General features: G+C 48.2%; 1 protein-coding gene across 2 annotated transcripts in view; it reads right to left on the bottom strand.

Annotated features, from left to right (window-relative positions):
• IQGAP2 (IQ motif containing GTPase activating protein 2) overlaps positions 1-18,787 on the bottom strand; it is a 1,674,846-nt gene that overhangs the window by 847,003 nt on the left and 809,056 nt on the right. For both annotated transcript variants that reach the window (XM_069627448.1, XM_069627449.1), the window contains one exon: positions 10,672-10,832. In XM_069627448.1, coding sequence (XP_069483549.1) covers positions 10,672-10,832 — 161 coding nt within the window. The remainder of the gene's footprint in view (positions 1-10,671; positions 10,833-18,787) is intronic.

Consider the following 18,787-nt stretch of genomic DNA (forward strand, 5'->3'; position numbering starts at 1 on the left):
CCCAACAGAAATAACTAAAACCAAACAAGTTAAACCTCATAGTATAAGGTTATCCAGTGAACCTTAGTCACGGGTAGTCCGACTTGAATAGACTCTCGACCTCCCTATGTGTTTGAACTTCTCCTCGTCATCTGCCGACCAACTTTCTTTTCACCTTCACGGTTATGGGTCATTTGGTCTGGCTCATATAGGAGTAGACAGTACAAGAAATTCAGATGTGAACTGTCTAAGGCTGAACACCCTGTTATGCATACTGTGGCCCCCTGATCTTCCTGGATTTCCCAGCTCTAGACCATTTCTTCAATATTGCTGCGCATGTAGCGAGTCTTGCGTCTCCATCTCCTGAATGTGACTCCCCATCTTCAGACCCCAGCAAGCTCTCACCTTCCTTCATGAACTTGCTGGTCCACTCTTTGCCTTGATACGTGAAGATCTACACTGTCGGGAAACCCCATTGGTATGATAACTCTGTCTCTCAACCACTCCATCACTGAATGGAGTGCTTTTCGTTTGCTTAGGGTCATGGCCGTCGAGTCCTGAAAAAGGGATATCAAGGTATTTCTAAAAGTGATGGCCAGGGTAGCTCATGCTGCCACCATTATGCATTCCTTCACTTCTTTAGACGGAACATGGGTTAGCACATCCAGGGGACTGCCCTGGTTTCTCAGAGCTCCTGTCTCTCGTGCAGTGAGTCCGGTCCAGTTCAATTGGGGATTCCAGGGGCAGAGCTAGCGGAAGAGGCATGTGACAAATCCAGGCAACTCCTCGGCCCGTACCGGAAGGGGAATCCCATGAATACGGACATTGTTTCTACGAGAGCGATATTCTACATCTTTTTGTTTATCTTCTAGAGCCTCGCAGAAGGCCGCTAGGATCTCTATTTGGTGAGCCCATTCACCTACCTTGTAGGCCTGTTCGCACACTGTTTTCACCACTTCATTGACTGTATTTTCAGACTCCGAGACTCTTTTGTCTAGTGCTGTGATTTTGTTAGAGACTTCCGCTGTGCTATTCTGAATCTCTTGCTTTATAGCGCTGAGCAGGTCTTCCAGATCAGTTTCATAGGAGAGCTAGAATGTCAGGACCAGGCCCCCGTCTGCAGCATGTACTTGAGTCGCGACAACCTCAGAAAACTTTGCTTTATATGCCGGTTGCAGCATGGCAGATATGTCCCCCTGCTTGGCTGCTTGAGATTATTTTGCCATGATGCTGGTCCACCTTGCCCCACTTAGGTTGGTATGTAATGGCGGGGGAGCAGACTTCGCTCGAAGCGCTTCAGTGCTAAGTGATGTAAGTGATGCTCCTTGAACCCCAAAACACCAGTTATCACCATCCCTTATCCTATGGGCTCACTGGTGCCCACCTGCGAACCCAAAGCCGGGGTTGCCCGAGTGAGGATCTGGGGCTTCCACTCAGAGTGGCTGTGATATCCCATGGGTGCAGGAGAAGTCCTCAGCCATGCTGCAATCTTTTATGCAGGGGCCAGGGTGTGGTATTCACCTAGTAATGTTGGGTATGTTGCTCAGGGGTGCATCATACCACCCTAACTGGCCTTCATTAAGTGAGCACCTAAGAGTCTGCCAGGTATCAAGCTGAACTCCACCACTCAACCCAAGGGCACCGCCGTGGCCCATCAAGCCATGCCGGTGATTCCAGGCCTGTGGAGCCTCATGGGGATGTCCAGCACCAGCCCGCTGAAGAGCCCACATTTCAGGATTCTTTGTGTGTGGGCCAAGAGTAGACGCCACTGTTCAGTCCCGGTCCAATGGTTAGCTGCCAGGCAGCGCTCTCAGTCTGGTCTGAGGATGTCGGATCACATTGGAAGGTGACCTTGCGCGCCCTTGATGTCAGCGGAGGGAGCGAGTATCAGGCTGAGGCCAGTGTGACCGCCGCGTTATCTCACCAGCCTTGGATCGTGCGGGAAGTGGGGGAAAATGCTGACGGCCACCATCTTGGCCTTGGGCCAGTCATGGCTAGCGCCAGATGAAGGGAGGCCTTCACAGGAGCACCTGGTGGTGGAAATGCGCGTCTAGTGTCACCACACCATCACCGGTGTAGAGCTTTCATTTATAGCCAGCTAGATGAAACAGGGGAGGAGCTACATTGCTCTAAATACCTCAGGGTGTCAGAGGCTCTTGGGACACCATCCAGCAAGATGGCGCTCCTAACCATCCCCCCGCTCCCCAATAACATGTATTTCGAGGTACTGGCAGGAAGTGCATCTTTATACTTTAAATTGGTTTATATATTGCCATTTTAGACTCATGTGAGGAGACTGCGCTCTGCTTTTTCAGCAGTTCTCCTTTATATACTGGATACCCTCTATATATTTTCTGGTGCTTCTCAAATTCTATGAATGCTGCAAGGAGACTGGTGTTCCTATGCTACCCCTTAAATGTCCTGCTGATAAAAGAAATTGGACCTTGATGGAAACAAACTACTTTCAGACTAAAGCAAAACTTGAGTGGCTAACCAAATGCTGTAGTATACACAACTTGTGCAGCCATACCATTTGACCCTCTGAGTTTGGGCCTAGTCAATGCCCTGTTAATCCGGTTAAACACCTGAGTTTAAGATCGAGTCACAAAAGAAAGAAAAAAAAGAAAGTGGTTGTAGCTTTCTTGCCTATTCACCTTCAAATTGTGTACATCTAAAAACCATAATCCCAACTGTTACTTTGTCATTTGACTAGGGCAGCACCCTGGTATCTGGACTTGCCAGTCGCTCTTACTCCCCAATTTCAGCTCCTTCAAAATGTGTCTGCCCTCATCCTACCAGACCTCCATCGCTAGTGTCTATCTGATTAAGCACAATGCTCACATTTCACAAACTAGGCTGTCCTTTTCAGCGCAAATCATTTCAGCTTCAATATCCTCTACACTCCATTGGTTCCGGAAACCCACGAGGTAACAAGACCTCAAAGTTTGAGGGTCACTGAAAGGATGGTATTTATTTATTGGGTATTAATAATGCACGTATAGTGCCCGTCCAGGCAGCAGGGCCCATGAGAAAAGCAAGGGCCTGGAGAGGCCAGGTGGACAGAGCCAGGGGGGAGCAGTGAGTGCAGGGGAAGGAAGGTCCACAAGCTACGTGGGAGGCAAGGGGCTAGAAGCCCAGCCAGGCTAGTGCAGTGGAAGGGGCCAAGAAGGGCAAGTGCAGGTTGAGGGGTGGGGTCAGATGTGACCAAGTGTGCTGGAGTAAACTGAATTGGGGGGGCTGGTTCCCTGTAAGACTCTGAAGGAACCAGGCAGCCAGTCAAGAAGCAAACATGGACATTAGCGGGTGAGAGGGAAGGAATAAGTGAAAAGGAAATTCTTGAGAAGCTTCCGGAAATTAAGGAGATCTGGCTCAAGTCTGAGAGGGGCAGGGAAGCATTCCAGAGGGAGGCACCTGCGGAGGCGAGAGAGATCTACCCCCCACTCTCTGCTTGAAAAAGCATCTGATCTACAGAGATTTAGCGCTAGATGATCGTAGGGTGCTAGCAGGGAGGTATTTATGGAGAGAGAGAGTTGGATGTAGAGGGATCCCAGGCCCCAGAATGCTGAGTGGATGATGCAGAGGGACTTCAACTTGATCCTCGCAGACAGAGAGAGAGAGAGAGAGAGTGGAGAGATTTTAAGGCTAGAGAGATGCAGTCCCTGGGCTTGAGGCCAAGGATAAGTCTTCCAGTCCTATTCTGGATTATTTGAAAGGGGCTAAGGGAGGATAAAGGAAGACTGAGGAAGAGGCTGCTGCAGTAGTCCAGCTTGGAGAGGACCAGAGCTCTGGAGGCATCGAGTTTCTGGGGGAAGGTGAGGAAATGGAGAATGCGCTGAGGAGGGGCAGCTGAAAGTGGTCCTGTGATGTGAGGAGAGAAGGAGAGAGGAGTTGAAGATGACACCAAGGATGTTTGCCTAAGAGGAGGGTGAGGGGAGTGGCCCATGGAGGGCGGTCAGAGTGTTGGAGGAAAAGAAGGAGCAGTGGTCCCAATGAGAAGGAGCTCTGTCTTACTGGCATTAAGGCAGAGATTGTTAGCAGTGCACCATGCCTGAACAGCAGAGGAGGGAAACTTGCAGGAGAGATGCGTGCCATCTGCATAACATTGGAAGTTAGGAGAGAAGGTGTAGATCAGATGGGCTAAAGGGGCCATGTAGAAGTTGAAAAGCCAAGGTGGGGGGATAGAGCCCTGAGGGACTCAGTAGGTGGAGAGACAAGGCCCAGTTGAACCCGGGAAGGTCGGTCAGAGAGGAAGGAGGTCAACCAGTCCAGAGCCAGGTCTGTGATGCCAAGGGTATACTATATTTGGGCATACTCTCTTTGTTCTAACACCTCAGGCTCGAAACAGCCTTTTGCTCCCCTGGAGATCCACTCTTAACTTTCTGCCTACAGAACAACTAAAAACCTAAATATTACCCACAGAAGTGAAGTGATCAACTCTCTCTCTGAGGACTATGTGCATTCTTTCTTCTGTACAATACAGATATTTTGCCTTGAGACCCTACAGTCTGACTGCATATGACCGATGTTTAGAAAGCAATGAAGCACATTACATTGCAGGTGATACAGGCATACATCAGAAGGAACATTCCTTACAATATAGTATTCATTAATGGCCTACGATTTAGTGTAGAAAGGAATAGTGACTATTTACAGTTAGTGAGGAATGTGAAACAATTCTAGGAGGGTTAGTTGGGGGGGAACAGGGGTGGGCTTAGGATACTCAGGAGGAACACGAGGTTGGATGGTTTCACAGGCATCTATCTATGGGGTGTGAAAATGTTTCTCCTTGAAAAGGATGCTCTTGATGTATTTTCTAAATTTCATGGGGATGTGGATGTTGTGAGGTTCCACAGTGTCTTGGGGTACCTTGGCCAGGTCCTGCCCTCTTCTGATGCGCTAACTGCCAGAGATGGTGAATGTTTGCCAGGTAGGAAGGAGCATACATGGCGTCAACTGTGTATATGACGCAGCTGGCTTGGAAAGGGAGGCCTCTCAGTAAACAGAACCATAAGGAGCTGACCTGGCACTGAGTGGTTCTTAAAGGCCCTAGAGGGTATTGATGGTTAATGTATTGGGTTCCTATATGTTCATAGCTTGAGAGACTAGAGGGTGTGCAGCATCTGTGCTAGTATCTCCCAGAGCCTGAGTACCCCGAGGGAGAGGGTGTGGTGTGACAAATCCAGGACATTCATTCCCTCTCCCCAAGGGGGAGCCACCCCTTGTGGGACTAGGGAGGTGAGCCTGCTAAGATTAACACCCCATAGGGGGCAGGGCGAGCTGGATGCCATTGGTGACACCCCCCACCCCTGGAGAACAGACAATGCCTAACTAGGGATATATGTTACCCTCCCTTCTCCCAAGAACCTACTAGTTTGGTTGGTTATATGGGGGTTGAAGTGTGTAATAACTGGCAGTGCCCTACTCAAATGATTGCAATGAGGAGGGTATCTGAAAAGGGTCAGAAACCAGAGGCAAGAATGCGATGTGGACCCACCCTCTCGCTGTGGGCAAGGTAAAGATCAAATCAGCATTAAGACAAGAGAAGAAGGTAGCCCGTGGAGATTACAGAGGAGGAGAGACCGTCTCCTGGGAGGTGTGGCAGGTAGAAGCGAGTACCCACCCGGCATGGCAGATCCAGTGGCAGCCGAGCCTGTGGAAATGTGAGTGGTCCTGCAGAGACATAAACAGGAGAAACCCGGCCGAGGAGACCATCCTGCAGAAGGATCTGCAAGGTGTACAAGCGGTTTGACAAGAAACCGATACCGAAGTTCCACAGGACTATAGTTGGAACGGAGTGCTAGTTCCATTGAACATGGAACGCTGAGATGGCACCGGAGAGAAGCCACATCTGCCCAAATGAAAACCGGCCCGGATGAGCACTGTGCGCAGGCAGAAGGTACGTGGTGGCTCTAGGGAATCAGGAGGAGGGCACAGGGGCAAGACCACACCCCCACAACCCCAAGGAGGGGTAACAGTGACCAGACCATGAGGTGGGGTAACAGTAACCCAACCCCCAAGGCGGGGTAATAGAAACCAAACCCCAAGGTGGGGTAACAGAAATTCGGCCCTAAGGTGGGTGGCAGAGCCCAGACCATGAGGTGGGGAGATAGAAAACAGACGCTGAGGCAGGGTGTGAGAGCCGAGACCCCAGGGAGGGGTGTAAAACAAGAGAACTAACGAGAGAAAGTACCATGAGACTTCGTGTTGGGGAATCCAAGAAGCGTGCCTGGTGTAGACTTGCGAATCAGGGAGTACCAGAGTGTGAGAGAAACCAGAGACAAAGTCCGTGCTAGTACAGAAAGACTAACAACAAAACACAGACTGATGAAAAACGCGAGGAAGGGAAGGTGGTAGAGAAATGTGGCATCTATATTTTGGGACTGTGCCAAGGGTCACGGAATCCCAATAAAGAGTCATAACAGTGGAGTCCGAAGCCAGCCAACATTTCCTTTGTTTGGGCCATAAAGCCCTTACTGTACCGTTGTTAAAGTTAGGCCTTTTTTTGTTTATAGTGTTAGGGAAATACCTCAGGCGAGAACAGGTTTTCTGGATCGTGGATTGGGATAATTTTGTAGGACAACCGGACGAGCATCTTTTTAGATTCCTTTTCTTTCCCTTATAATAGGGCACAGAAACTTAGGGACAGACTAGGGTTTGTTTGTTAAAAGTAAAGAACCACTTAACCAAAATGCCAGCTTCACCGTCACCTTACCAGTGGATTTGACAAACACCTTTGCTATATATCAACAAAAGGCACCACAATATGAGTTTTTGGGGAGCAAGTTGTACAGTTACTGTACATGAAAGGTGTCAAAGAATAACAATGGAACGCAGTAGAGGGGAGACAACTAATGGAATTATTTGTGGTTATTGTAACAGGAATAACCACGTGACTTGTGGTGGCCAGCTTGTGTGTATTCAGTTCTAAAGGTGAGAGTTGCATGCATTCAACATTAGTTGAATACTGCATAATCCTTGAGGACAGACCTTATGCAGGCCATCCATACCACGGTCCAACCTAAGAACCACCTTTCAGCTCCGCTTTCACTATGGAAAATCATGAGGGACCTGGTCGCATGCACTCGCTAAGGTCATGTGAGCACAATGTGGGGGGAGTGGAGATGTTGCATCTAGTGCTAGACATCCCCAAATGGAGCTGCTTGACACTGACAAGAATCTAGCCTTTTTCATTGCATTTGAATGTTATTCTCTAGAACTAGATCAGGAAGCTTGCTCCATTTTCCTTTTAGCAACTGGGCATATTGTTCCTATTTCATCAACACGTTCTCACTTCTTTAGTTTTCGCTGTGAACTATTTGGACTGCGTTTTCTGTGATACAGTTCTTTGTACATGAGTGGAGGTTTCCATATGTTGGACCAGGTGTCCCTGCTATCCCCTAGAGTAGGGTCATTGACTACTCCCTGAAAGGTCCCAATCGTGACCAATTCTACAAATCTTGCATTCATTTCATAGTTCAATGGTTGAAAAAGTACACATTTCACAGTGTTGAAGAACAATAAAGATGTCCATAACATGTCCCACTCATAACTTGTTCTGACTAGATTTACTCCTTTGTTGAATTACAAACTTGGAATAACATTTAGCAATGAGCTAGTAACGTGTTAGTCCATACAAGCTGCACTATTGGACAATTTCAGGCTTTTGTAGGTTAGAAGATCTGAGTTTAACCCTGCACTGTGCGGGGGCATTTTTTCAGATATTCATTCCTGCAGAAGCAAAGAGTTCCTTTTCAGTGACCGCCCCAAGTAACCCCACACATTCCACTGGACGTCCACAAGCTCATATTGGCAGTGACACTGTGTTGCGAGAAGATGGCACTGGAAAACTATGAGAGGGCTCCATGAAAAGTATAAATGTGACAGCCACCAATCACACAGTTCGCAGAATTTCTGGAGGCATACTTCTTCCCCCCTTCCCACTACTTTCCTACTTCAGGGTTACCCATGGGCGTAGGACATGGTGGGGATAGGGGGACAAATCCCCCCCCACAATTTTAAGTGGGGGGGTGTAATATCATTTATCCCCCCCAGAATATGTTTGGTGTGTCGTACAGGGATCTGTTTTTGAAGTGGGGGGCTGCTTACTATGTAAGCTGCCCTCTCCCCCCTGCCCCCCAAAGAATGGGGTCATTACCCTGGGGGCAGATGGGTGATCATCTGCCCCCAGGGAAGGGGGGGGGCAAACAAAAAAAAAAGATTAATTTTTTTAAACATAGTTTTCGGTGGGGTGGGTGTGGGTGGGACCACTAGTCACCAGGGATTTTTGCAATGCAAGTGGCCCTCTCCCCACCACCCTAAGTGGATGGGGGGCACCTTATGTAGCCCTCCCTGGGCGCAGATTTCTGCCCCTAGGAAGGGGTACATGAGATGCCCTCCATCCATTTGGGCTGGGGGGGAGGCCACTGCAAATGTTGGCAGAGCCACTCCTCCCAAGCCTGGGGCAGTACGTTTTGACCCCCGCCCTGGGGGCAGATGGCCACACACATGTGCCCATCTGCCCCAATCGAAGGACAAAACAAAAATATATATATTTTAACTTGTTTTGGGTTGGGGCAGGGGAGTCACTAGATCACCATAATTTTTTGTGTTTGAAAGCGGGGTGGCCCTCCCCCCCACCATAAGTGGATGGGGGGGCACCTTATGTAGCCCTCCCTGGTGGCAGATTTCTGGGTACATGAGATGCCCCCATCCATTTGGGGTGAGGGGAGAGGCCACTGTAAATATTGGCAGAGCCCCCCTGCCCCCAAGCCTGGGGCAGTATGTTTTGCCACCCCCATGTGCCCATCTGCACCTAAGGAAGGACAAAATAAATATATATATTATAACTTGTTTTGGGTGGGGGTGTGTGGAGGGTCCACTAGACCACCAGGATTGTGTTTTTGTTTGAAAGGGTGGGTGGCCCTCTCCCCCCACCCTAAGTGGATGGGGGCACTTTATGTAGCCTTTCCTGGGGGCAGAGTTCTGCCCCTAGGAAGGGGTACATGAGATGCCTCCATCCATTTGGGGTGGGGGGGTGGCACTGCAAATATTGGCAGAGCCACCCCCAAGCCTGGGGTAGTATATTTTGCCCCCCCCCCGGGGGCAGATGACCACACACATGGCCATCTGCCCCTAGGAAAGGGGCAAAACAAATATAAAAACAAATTATAATTTGTTTTGGGTGGGTGTGGGGGGCCACTGAACCACCATAGATGCTTTGAGTGGAAAGGGGGTGGCCCTCTCCACCCACCCCAGATGGATGTGGGGCATCTCATGTAGCCCTCCCTGGGGGCAGATTGCTAGCACATTCTGCCCCTTGGAAAGGGGCAAAACAAATATAAAACAAATTATAATTTGTTTTGGGTGGGTGTGGGGGTCACTAAACCACCATGGATGTTTTTAGTGGAAAGGGTGTGCCCACGGGTGTCTTCTTTTCGGAAATGCATGGGGTTCTCGGTTTTCCTTGGTGGCTTCGACACCCTAGATCTAAATCTGTAGGTTGTCCACATGAGCAAAATCCGCTTTGCGAAAGGCTTGGGGTTATCAGTGGGTTAGCCTTTTCCCTTTGCGCCGAGGTAGGTGCATGCACACATGTGAGGTACCGTTTTCGTCCACATAGCGGGCTGCCCCTCTGGCCACCCCCGCTGGGTCCACATACACCCCACCTCTACTAGGCATCCCCCGGGTCCGACACATCCGGCCGCGGACCTCGGGAGTGCTTATAAGGAGTGGGCTTGCCATTGCTGATCCTTCTTGTTTGCTGTACCCTCCCTCCCCCGGAGGACAGTCAAAGCAGCAACATCACACACCTGGTCCCTCTACTCCCATAACAGGGCTTACTAAGAGGTACAAACAAGATTTCCTCTTTTTTGAAACCCCCATCCTTCCATTCCAAGAGACACACATGTCTCCTTGCCCCACACAAAAAAGTAGCAACTTGCAGTTGGTAGAAAAGGCTGCAACTCCTTTATTTGGCAGGAGTCCACTTACAGGTGATCTGCCTCTTAACAAGCTGGCATCCTAGCTGTGGCCCACTGGAAGCAATTGTTATTTCCTCTCTCTTACCATGAGCTCATAGTCAGATGATGAATCCAGAAATGCAACATACAAAGACATGTTCTTTGCTGCTGCATCATTTAATTTACTTCTGTTTTCTTTTCTTCTTTTCTCTTGTTTTATACAGTGATATTTGTAATTTAATACGTACTGCTATTTTAATTCTAATTTTGTGAAAAGTCGAGTTCTTTGACTAAAACACAATAAATAAATAAATAAAGCAAAGTCCCCAAGATGTCCCCTGCCCCCCCCAGATTTTATGTGTCTCCTACGCCCCTGGGGTTACCTTTCACCGGCTGTGGGGGAGGGGGCTGGGCAGTTGCTGTTCTGTCATCAGTGTTCTGGATCTGTGCTGATGAGGGAGGGTGCTAGTCTTTGGCCTTACTGGCAGTGAGAGGCATGCCTGTGTGCTGCTCTTACGTCATGGTTATTTTACTGTGCGCATGGGCGAATGCACAGACACGAGCTGCGCTCCTCGGCGTGGTGTGCCTCCCCACAAAGCCTGCAGCAATGTCAGCCATGTGTATGTCCACCACTGCACAGGGCACCTATGTGCGCTCATCCATTGAGCAAGCAATTAACACACGGTAAATCTTCGACCTTCAGGAGCACGGGAGGGGTGGGGCGGTGACTTACCGCTCGAGGTTGTCCTCGTCCAGGTTGTTCAGGCCCATGGAGGGGCTGAGGAGGTGAGTCTGCACTGACGCAACATCCTTGGCCGCCAAGGCCGCATTAAGCAGAGCAACAGCCGATAACATTTCCACAGCAATAGACAGCTCCTCGTGAGTCAGGAAGCTCTGCGAAAAACAACATGACATGTCGATTACAATCAGTCAAGTAAGAAAACAAGTGTGTTCTCTCAGCAAAACATGTTCCTTAGGAGTCCGAACATTCCAAACTGAGTTAAGGTGAAAACGGACTTAGGAGTCCGAACATTCCAAACTTAGTTAAGGTGAAAAACGGATACATAACTTAGGAAAGATGATTTTCAACCCCAGTCAATTCATTTAAACCGGGAAGAGAATGGCCCAACACATATGCTCAAGTTGAAATCAACACAAACGCACACACCGCCGCACCTGCAGACACAATTTCAAATAGTTCACGTGTTACCTTTTAATATATCCACTTTAATAAGGGAAATGAAATTAATCGAAATGTAAAGTACAAACTAATTCTTGGGGGAGTAAAACCAGAAGGGAACACTTTTGGAAATAACCAAAGATGTCCCTGATATTCTATATCAAAGAATGGCAGAACAGAACCGTGACTGCCTAGAGCGCAGATAGTGTACAGCCCATAAAGCGCTCAGGCTCCGAGAACTATGGCAGTAGGCGCTATACAAATGCTAGATAACATAACAAATACTATTATTAAAGGATTCTCAGAGAGTGTGGGGACGAAGAGAGGGCAAATTTGCAAAGTGCAAAATTATCTGTCTCTCTGCTAAAGAGTGCAATTAATATAGCTTTATGGGCTGTACAGGGCGTTATGGGCCCTGAAGACAGAGTTAATGGTCCGAGGAAAGCAAGGGCCTTTAACAAGGTATGAGGGACCATAACGCCCAATGCAGCCTGAGCTGCAGGTCTATAAAGCCATTAGAACACCCTCAGTATTTGATTAAATTCGAAAAACGACCAATGATCGATAAATGCTGTAGAAATGAATTTGTATTGGGAAAAGGGTTAGCATTTGATGTGTAGGCGCCTAACAAATGCTCAATAAAAACATAAATAAATCAAATAAACTGCAGGCATGAGGTTTTTTTATGAGGCAGGGCAATGCAGGGGTAACGTTGCTTGTTTTGAAAGTAAATCTAATATTGAATTTCCTACTTTGCAGTGTTTGTGTTGCACTGTTCTGGAGCTCAAAGGAAGGGTTTCTTTTACTCAGTTCTGTTGAGGGGCCTAGACACATCAAACATGTTCGCACAGCAATGCTACAGATAAAGTATTGCGGGAGTTAATAAGAACGCTTTCCTAGTGTTAGCTTTCGTGAGCGGGCTGACCTTTGTTGTGGATACACGCGGAAATACGGCAGATAAAGTGATGCCGGAGTTCATTCATTCTGCCAGGGCTACTTTACGTTTGCTCACACAGCAATGCCACTTCAATTGCTGCAGGATCTTCATTGTTTAGCAGCGCTCCCTTGAGGGGGCGTGGCCATGCCAGGCACGCTTGTAGGCAACACGGCACACAGAACTTTAACTGTTTCAGTTCTGTGTGCCCTGTTTCATTGCACTTCTACCCGCGGCAGTGTAGGCGGCAATCAAGTGTAATTGCATTCTGCCCTAGAACGCCTGCGCCGCGTCGGAGCTAAGCTCCAATTCAGCATTTGCAGGCTGTATTGAAGCTGCGAGATAGCGGTAGCATTGGGTGCCTGCTGCTGAAACGTCTGCAGGTATGGTGTGTGGGTCTGTGCCTCGCTGGTTCGTGTCAAGAACACCCGAGGTATCTACATCCAAAGGGGAGCTTTCAGGGCTAGAGTACGCCTCAGGGGTGTGCAGTCATTCAGAGGGCCCGTGCGACCGAGGGCAACTCTGCAGCAAAAGCCTTAGCCAGCTGAGCTATTTTAATAGTAGTGGAATTCGATCTCCGCAGCAGTGTGCAGAGCTACGCGACTGGGATTGGAATCTCACTCTATCGCCCCCCTGATGATTATCATAAAGGGCACAGGCAGCCATGTTTCACTGGGGCACGCCGGCTATTGTTCACCAGCATCCCACGCAGTGCTTTAAAAAGGCGCTGGAATAGTCCAGTGAAATAGAATGTGTGCATTTTAAGTGATCTCTCGCGAGGCTGTTGCTAGCAGCTAACTTACCTTTTATAACGGCGCTTCTTTCGCACCGAGGAAAGGCTGACACGCGAACCTTAGGAAATGGCATTTGTGAGCAGGTTGCAAACTTTACTCGTATTGCAGTTGTGATGGCAAACAAAAACAACGTTGGGGAATAGAAGTGCATATGGTGGCGCAGATGATGGGCTAGAGTGACAGCTGTCTATTGAGTGCAGCTCTGCAGAACTCCTGTGTTCACAAGGCCAACTCACAATAACGCGCTGCCTTGGGCGCCTCCAAAGATAGCAACTGTACATATGGGAGCCTGATCAGCCAGGGTCTGCTGCAGCTTTAAGGAAATTCTGCAACCAGCCAAGTGGTCCCCAAGTACAACCCGCTCAAAATAATTATTTAAGTCCAAGGTGAGCGAATGTGTCTGCAGTGGGCTGACTGCAGCTTTCTGCATTGGCACCTGGGTTCAGTGGAAGGACACCTGGGTCCACGTCTTTGGTTGGATACAGCAGGCGACTGCCTATGCTGGCACAGGACCAGCTTGTGTAGCCAATGCTCAGAGATTCATTTACGAGCTCCGTTTTTGTTTATGCATTCCATTCTTTTGCTTTGCATCTCGAGTAAGAACTAAGAAACGGGGCAGAACGGAGTCTGACAACATGTTAATGGAGTGCGTTTAGTGGCAGATTACAGCAGACGGGCATTAGCAGTCACTGCTGCTACTGGGATGCCCCCGAGGAAGTGAAACTATTGCGCGATCAGAAACAGCGTGGCGGGTGCATAACAAGCTCCATGCTATGCAAAACGAGGACTACAAGCAGGTGTCCTTATTATGCATTTTATTTCACGGGTAAGTAAGTCCTTAGAGTAAAGCTGCAAAACCCAGAGAAGATGTGCTTAAACTCCCATTAACATATTCTGCATGCATCAATAGGGCAGCAAAGATACCCTGTATGTTACTACTTCTCCCCAGTAACCTACACCAGCCCCAATATACACCTATAACCAACCCCCATATACACCAATAACCTATGGTGCACCTGTCCCTCGGGGGCAGTGGTCCTGCCCATCTCTTGATACAGCGGATCACACGTCCTAGAATTGTGCTCGGAAAGTGAATGGGCTTCTAGCCCTGGATGCAGTCTTTCACTCCAAGAAAGGGCAATAGGTGATTGCGAGCTCAACGTTTTGAAATCACAGGTGGAACGCCACAGAGGCCTGATCATTCAACAGTGGAGTTTACCTCCGGCTCTGGCAACTTTCTCCAAGGTTGCAGCCTCTGTATTAAGATGTATGTGGAGGCCACTCGGATTCTTCTTGATCTTTACAAGATGGGAGATGAAAAATGTTCCATCGTGATTGCCTTGGTTAGACCTGAATGATGTGACCTTTGAACGGCGAGGGACCTTTGGGCCTTCACCAAAAGCTGTGGGCTACTTTGCAAACTATGCGTCCCGCCCAATAGCAAGCAGAGCAATGCTGGGGAGGAAGCAGTATTCACCTTTACAACTTACCCCGACTCTGTCCCCGCCTACAAGAGAGACGTGCCAGATCAGGCATTAGGCCGTACTACATACAAGGTGAAATGCTCCACCACTGGGACCACACGTCAAAGCGTTCAAAAGTAGGTGTTTGGAATCTTTTCTGGTCTGGCACTGCTTGAAATGTCTCACTCCTCAGAAGCGGACACAGAACATGGATGCTTAAATAGGAAGCCAATTAAAAGAACTGCACCACAACTATCATGGATTGCAATTCCATAGGTTCAAAGTGTCAATGTTGCACTAAGAAAGGGACAAAGGTTGAATGATTAAACAATATTGTGTGCAGAAGGTTAGTGGTTACAGGCATAGCAAGGAAAGTTGACCTATTGCACAATCGGCTAACACACAGAAAAATATTCACATTTTGATTTATTTTGTAAACATCTAAAAAATACTTTTCAGATCCTAAGAAAGAACCTTAAAAAGTATCCAGATGCCCTACCACTAGCTGAACATGAGAGGGACTGTCAGAATAAAAGCATTACGTTCTTACAAGATACTCATTGGTAGACCAATGCGTTTGCCGGAAACTCTGGAGGTACGGTACAGTAAGTGGATGATGGAGTTGATTATTATTAAAGGTTTAGAGCAAGTTGTAAGGAAGGCATGGCATCAAGAGCAAGACAGACACAAGTGACCACAGTTTTGTTTATTGAACTTCAAATATGGCTAGGATAAACCCCTATCTAATCGTAAATCTACGGATGGGAGCAAGACACGACCACCAAATAATAATAACGCAGTCCTAGTCATGTCTTGTCAAAATAAAAGGGCCTATACGAAAAACAAAACAAAAAAACGAGTGCCAATCCTTACCTCTAAATGCAAATAGTGTGGGAAACAAGGTTATGAAAAGCGAAAGTGTTCAAAATGATATGTCAGGATGTTCAGGCCATTGGCCTCCCTTCCCCACGTTTTCAGCATGGGACAAGGGGGTTCACTCGCGTGTAGCACAATCTCTGGCTTCTTTAGCATGAGGATACAGTTCAAGCAATAGCACCAGGGCCTTCAACGCACAAGTGTCCTTGCTCTCAAAGTCTCTTCACCTCGAGGGCCTGATGTAACCAAATAAATAAGTTCCTTTCCTATTTAGATTCTCTCAAATATTCACTTTAGGTGATTCACTATTCACCCCGGATCCCCCTCAGCCGGGCTCAGATACTTTTAGCACAATGTCCATCACTTTGGATCCCCCTCATCCGGGCTCAGATCCCTTCTATACAATGTTCGTAGGATATTTCTTTTTCTGGGTGACTCACGGTTTACCCCGGAACCCCCTCAGCCGGGCTCAGATCCCTTTAACACAATTAGTCTCCCTCACCCGGGTTCGGACCAATGTCAATTTTACATCAAGTATCGAAGAATTTAGAATGTGCACAGGGTTTGGCTTGACCCATTGCAGGACCACTTCAATTTCACAATTCCTTTTCTTTTAATGTTCATTAACTTTCAGTTCGATACCTACAGACTTTCGAATGAGAACCCAAGTGATGCCAGACCACTCTGTCTACGATATTGTATCTCAGCTTCAAAGTTCAGTCACTCATCTGCTGTTTTAATTACACTTGCAATGCTTGCCACATATGCTTCATACACTGTTCTCTTCAAGTTTCTTCGCGCAATGTTGCCGCTTGCAACCTTGGTTTCCACACAGACCGGTCTGGTATCAGTCTCCCCAACTCACCGGCTGTGCTGACTTCACTGGTGCTGCTTTGTTGTAGGAGCCATGGACAGTACCATGGTGGCAAACGCCTCTCCCCGCCTTCACTACCAACGCAGGAGAGCCCAGGGTACCTCTGACACACAATGCAGGATTTTTCAACTTCAAATCCAGGTCTTCCGTTTCCTATTCTCGAAGGCTCATGAAAGATACAGGACCTCATTACGAGTTTGGAGGTAGCCATGACATTAAGAAGGGCATGGCTACCACCAAACTCGGGTCTGCATCCGGGTTCCCTGAATGGGTAAATACCGGGCCATTCCGACCTTCGAGGGCCTGGGATTTACCCATTCAAGGAACCGAGACCCAGTACATCCCCATTCCCATTTGAGCCCCCTTAGGGCTCAATGGGAATTGGGAGCATGCTAACAATGGGCCCGTTAATGGCATCCTGAGCGGGTCCCGCGAGCGGACCTCGTAATGAGGCGTTATGGGATTAACGGCGCTGGCAGTTCTACCGGTGCTGTTAACCCCATAATTCCAGGGTCATAATGAGGCCCACAGTCTTTCGGTGAAACGGTCAAGGGCACTTCCGTCCATGCAATCCTCTTCGGTCTTGCCGTCTTCCGCCTTGTATTAAACTGCCATCTTGCAACTGTTGCTTCCTTGTGCACTTTGCCTTGCTCAGCGTGTGCTTTTGTGCTTTGCCTTTTTATCTGTGTGGGGAAGTGTGATGGAAGTCAGGTGCGTGTAATGATCACTAATTTCCTGACCCTGCCTTACCATTGTAGTGGGACATGTCAGGTATACGGCTCGGATGTTAGTCCGTTTTCCCTCACAGCGAGTGGTCTGTGAGAACGTGTTGTGTCAGAAAAGGGGGGGGGGGCGAGTCCCTACGTATCCTACCTGGATGGGGTAAAGGTGTCAGAGGGAAGGGTATACCACATCTCACCATCCGGTGTCCCACTTCCACTCGCCAAGACCCCCCCATCCAGGTGATCCTCCTGCCCTGGTCCACCCCCAGGAACTTCATCCAAAAGCGATGGCCATGTCCTGGCCACCTGGATGACAGGTGAGACACCTTCAGGTTTCTCATAAAGTCCACTAAGCCTTACCGAAGTGCCCAACTACTCCTTGACGCATTTTCGAGCTTGGGCAGTGGGTATACATAAAGTAGTATACGAGGGAGAATTGTTTAGATGAACACTGGACGGGTCCCTATGAAATACTGCTGACAGAGTGAACAGCCATTTGCTGCAGGGATGTACCAGCTTGCAAGGAGGTGGGGCACTGCCATGCAGCAGAACCACCAGAAACTGCTGCAGGCTGATGCCATTGCCATTGCTGACGTTCTTATTGTTTAGAGTCTTAACACTTCTTTTGCTTAACTCTAGGGACGAAAGATAATTTAAGATGATTCTGCCTGGATGATGGACTATTAAAAAAAGGAAATGGGGCTGTTCCACAACAGGTAACTACTGTACAGATCAAGTTGAGTTGGCCATTGCGGAAATGTAGGAACATAATTACCTGGCAGGGCGGAACATGTTGGTCTCATTCGTGAGAGTGCAGCATTATCTCAGGTTTAGCCCCTTTAGAAAACAATGTATGTTTGGACAAGTTCTATGTGTGTGTGTGTCTAACACCCTGCCAGAGTGTGTGCCCGAGGATTGGGAAAGAGAAATAGTTGTGAAAATAACTGCAGATTCAAAATGGTTAAATCAGACCTAATCCAAAGATAATTCAAAAGCCTAAGACTATGTCCATGCAAACCGTGAGGAAAACAGAAAAATGTGGCATTGCAAGAGAGTATTGTGGTGCAGCAAGTGGAAGATAGTCTGGTCTGTCCCCCCTCTCACTCTTGCTGGATTTCTTTAGCCCCATTGAATGGAGCTGTGCATGCCACACTTCGCCTGGAGGAGTTAAACATTGTTTTGCTGCGCATAGCGTCCGTGTGGCGAGGAAGTGGTCAAGCAACTGGAAGGTAGTCCCAGAACGCTCGGGGGTCTCCCACGAACTTCCCTTGTTAAACAGACCCCTCAAGTGAAATGGTGAGTTTAAGCAGTGGGCACAGCATAGTGACTATAGTGAAGCAGCGTGGGATTTCGCCTTGAGCCACTTGACTGCCAAACTGAAATTCTCTGTTGGGCTCAGACTAAAAGGCTAGGAAGTTGGCAGAAAGCGGTCAGCCGGGGTTCACCGAGTGCTCCCAACTTGCACCATATCAGAGATTTTTATCTTGATGAGCTTTAATGCTAGAACATTTCCTATTGGTGAGCCGGTTTAAATTTGCTTCAGTTGTATGAAATCCCTTTCCGTTAATTTGTGTCATGCAATACCAATGAACTTCTACTCGTTTCGTACCAAATCTTGAGCCAAAAGAAAGGCTGCCCCATTGTGCAATATGTCGGCTGCAAAAGTTGCACAACGGAGTCCTGACCATCATATTGCACTGTCATCTCCCCTCGGCATGGCTGAGGGTGTTTCTGAACTTTGAGATCTCCTTCAAGTTAATGCAACTTTCCTGCCTCCTACAATGACAGACTCTGTTATGCTGCATGCAGACCATGTAAATAGCGGGTTGTCTGATTTGTCCATAAGGGAGGATGCTAGCCTCTCTGACCAAGATCTAGAATTAGTGCAACCCCCCCCTGTATATCGCTCTCGTCAGGTGTATGCATAATTCCAGACACAAACTTGTCTCAAAGCCCTTCACTCTTTATTTCAGACTCATCAAAACTGACAAACCAAAATACTTCTC

Source organism: Ambystoma mexicanum, chromosome 6p (assembly GCF_040938575.1).
Source record: "Ambystoma mexicanum isolate Mex_15411 chromosome 6p, UKY_AmexF1_1, whole genome shotgun sequence".
Classification (NCBI taxonomy): Eukaryota; Metazoa; Chordata; class Amphibia; order Caudata; family Ambystomatidae; genus Ambystoma; species Ambystoma mexicanum.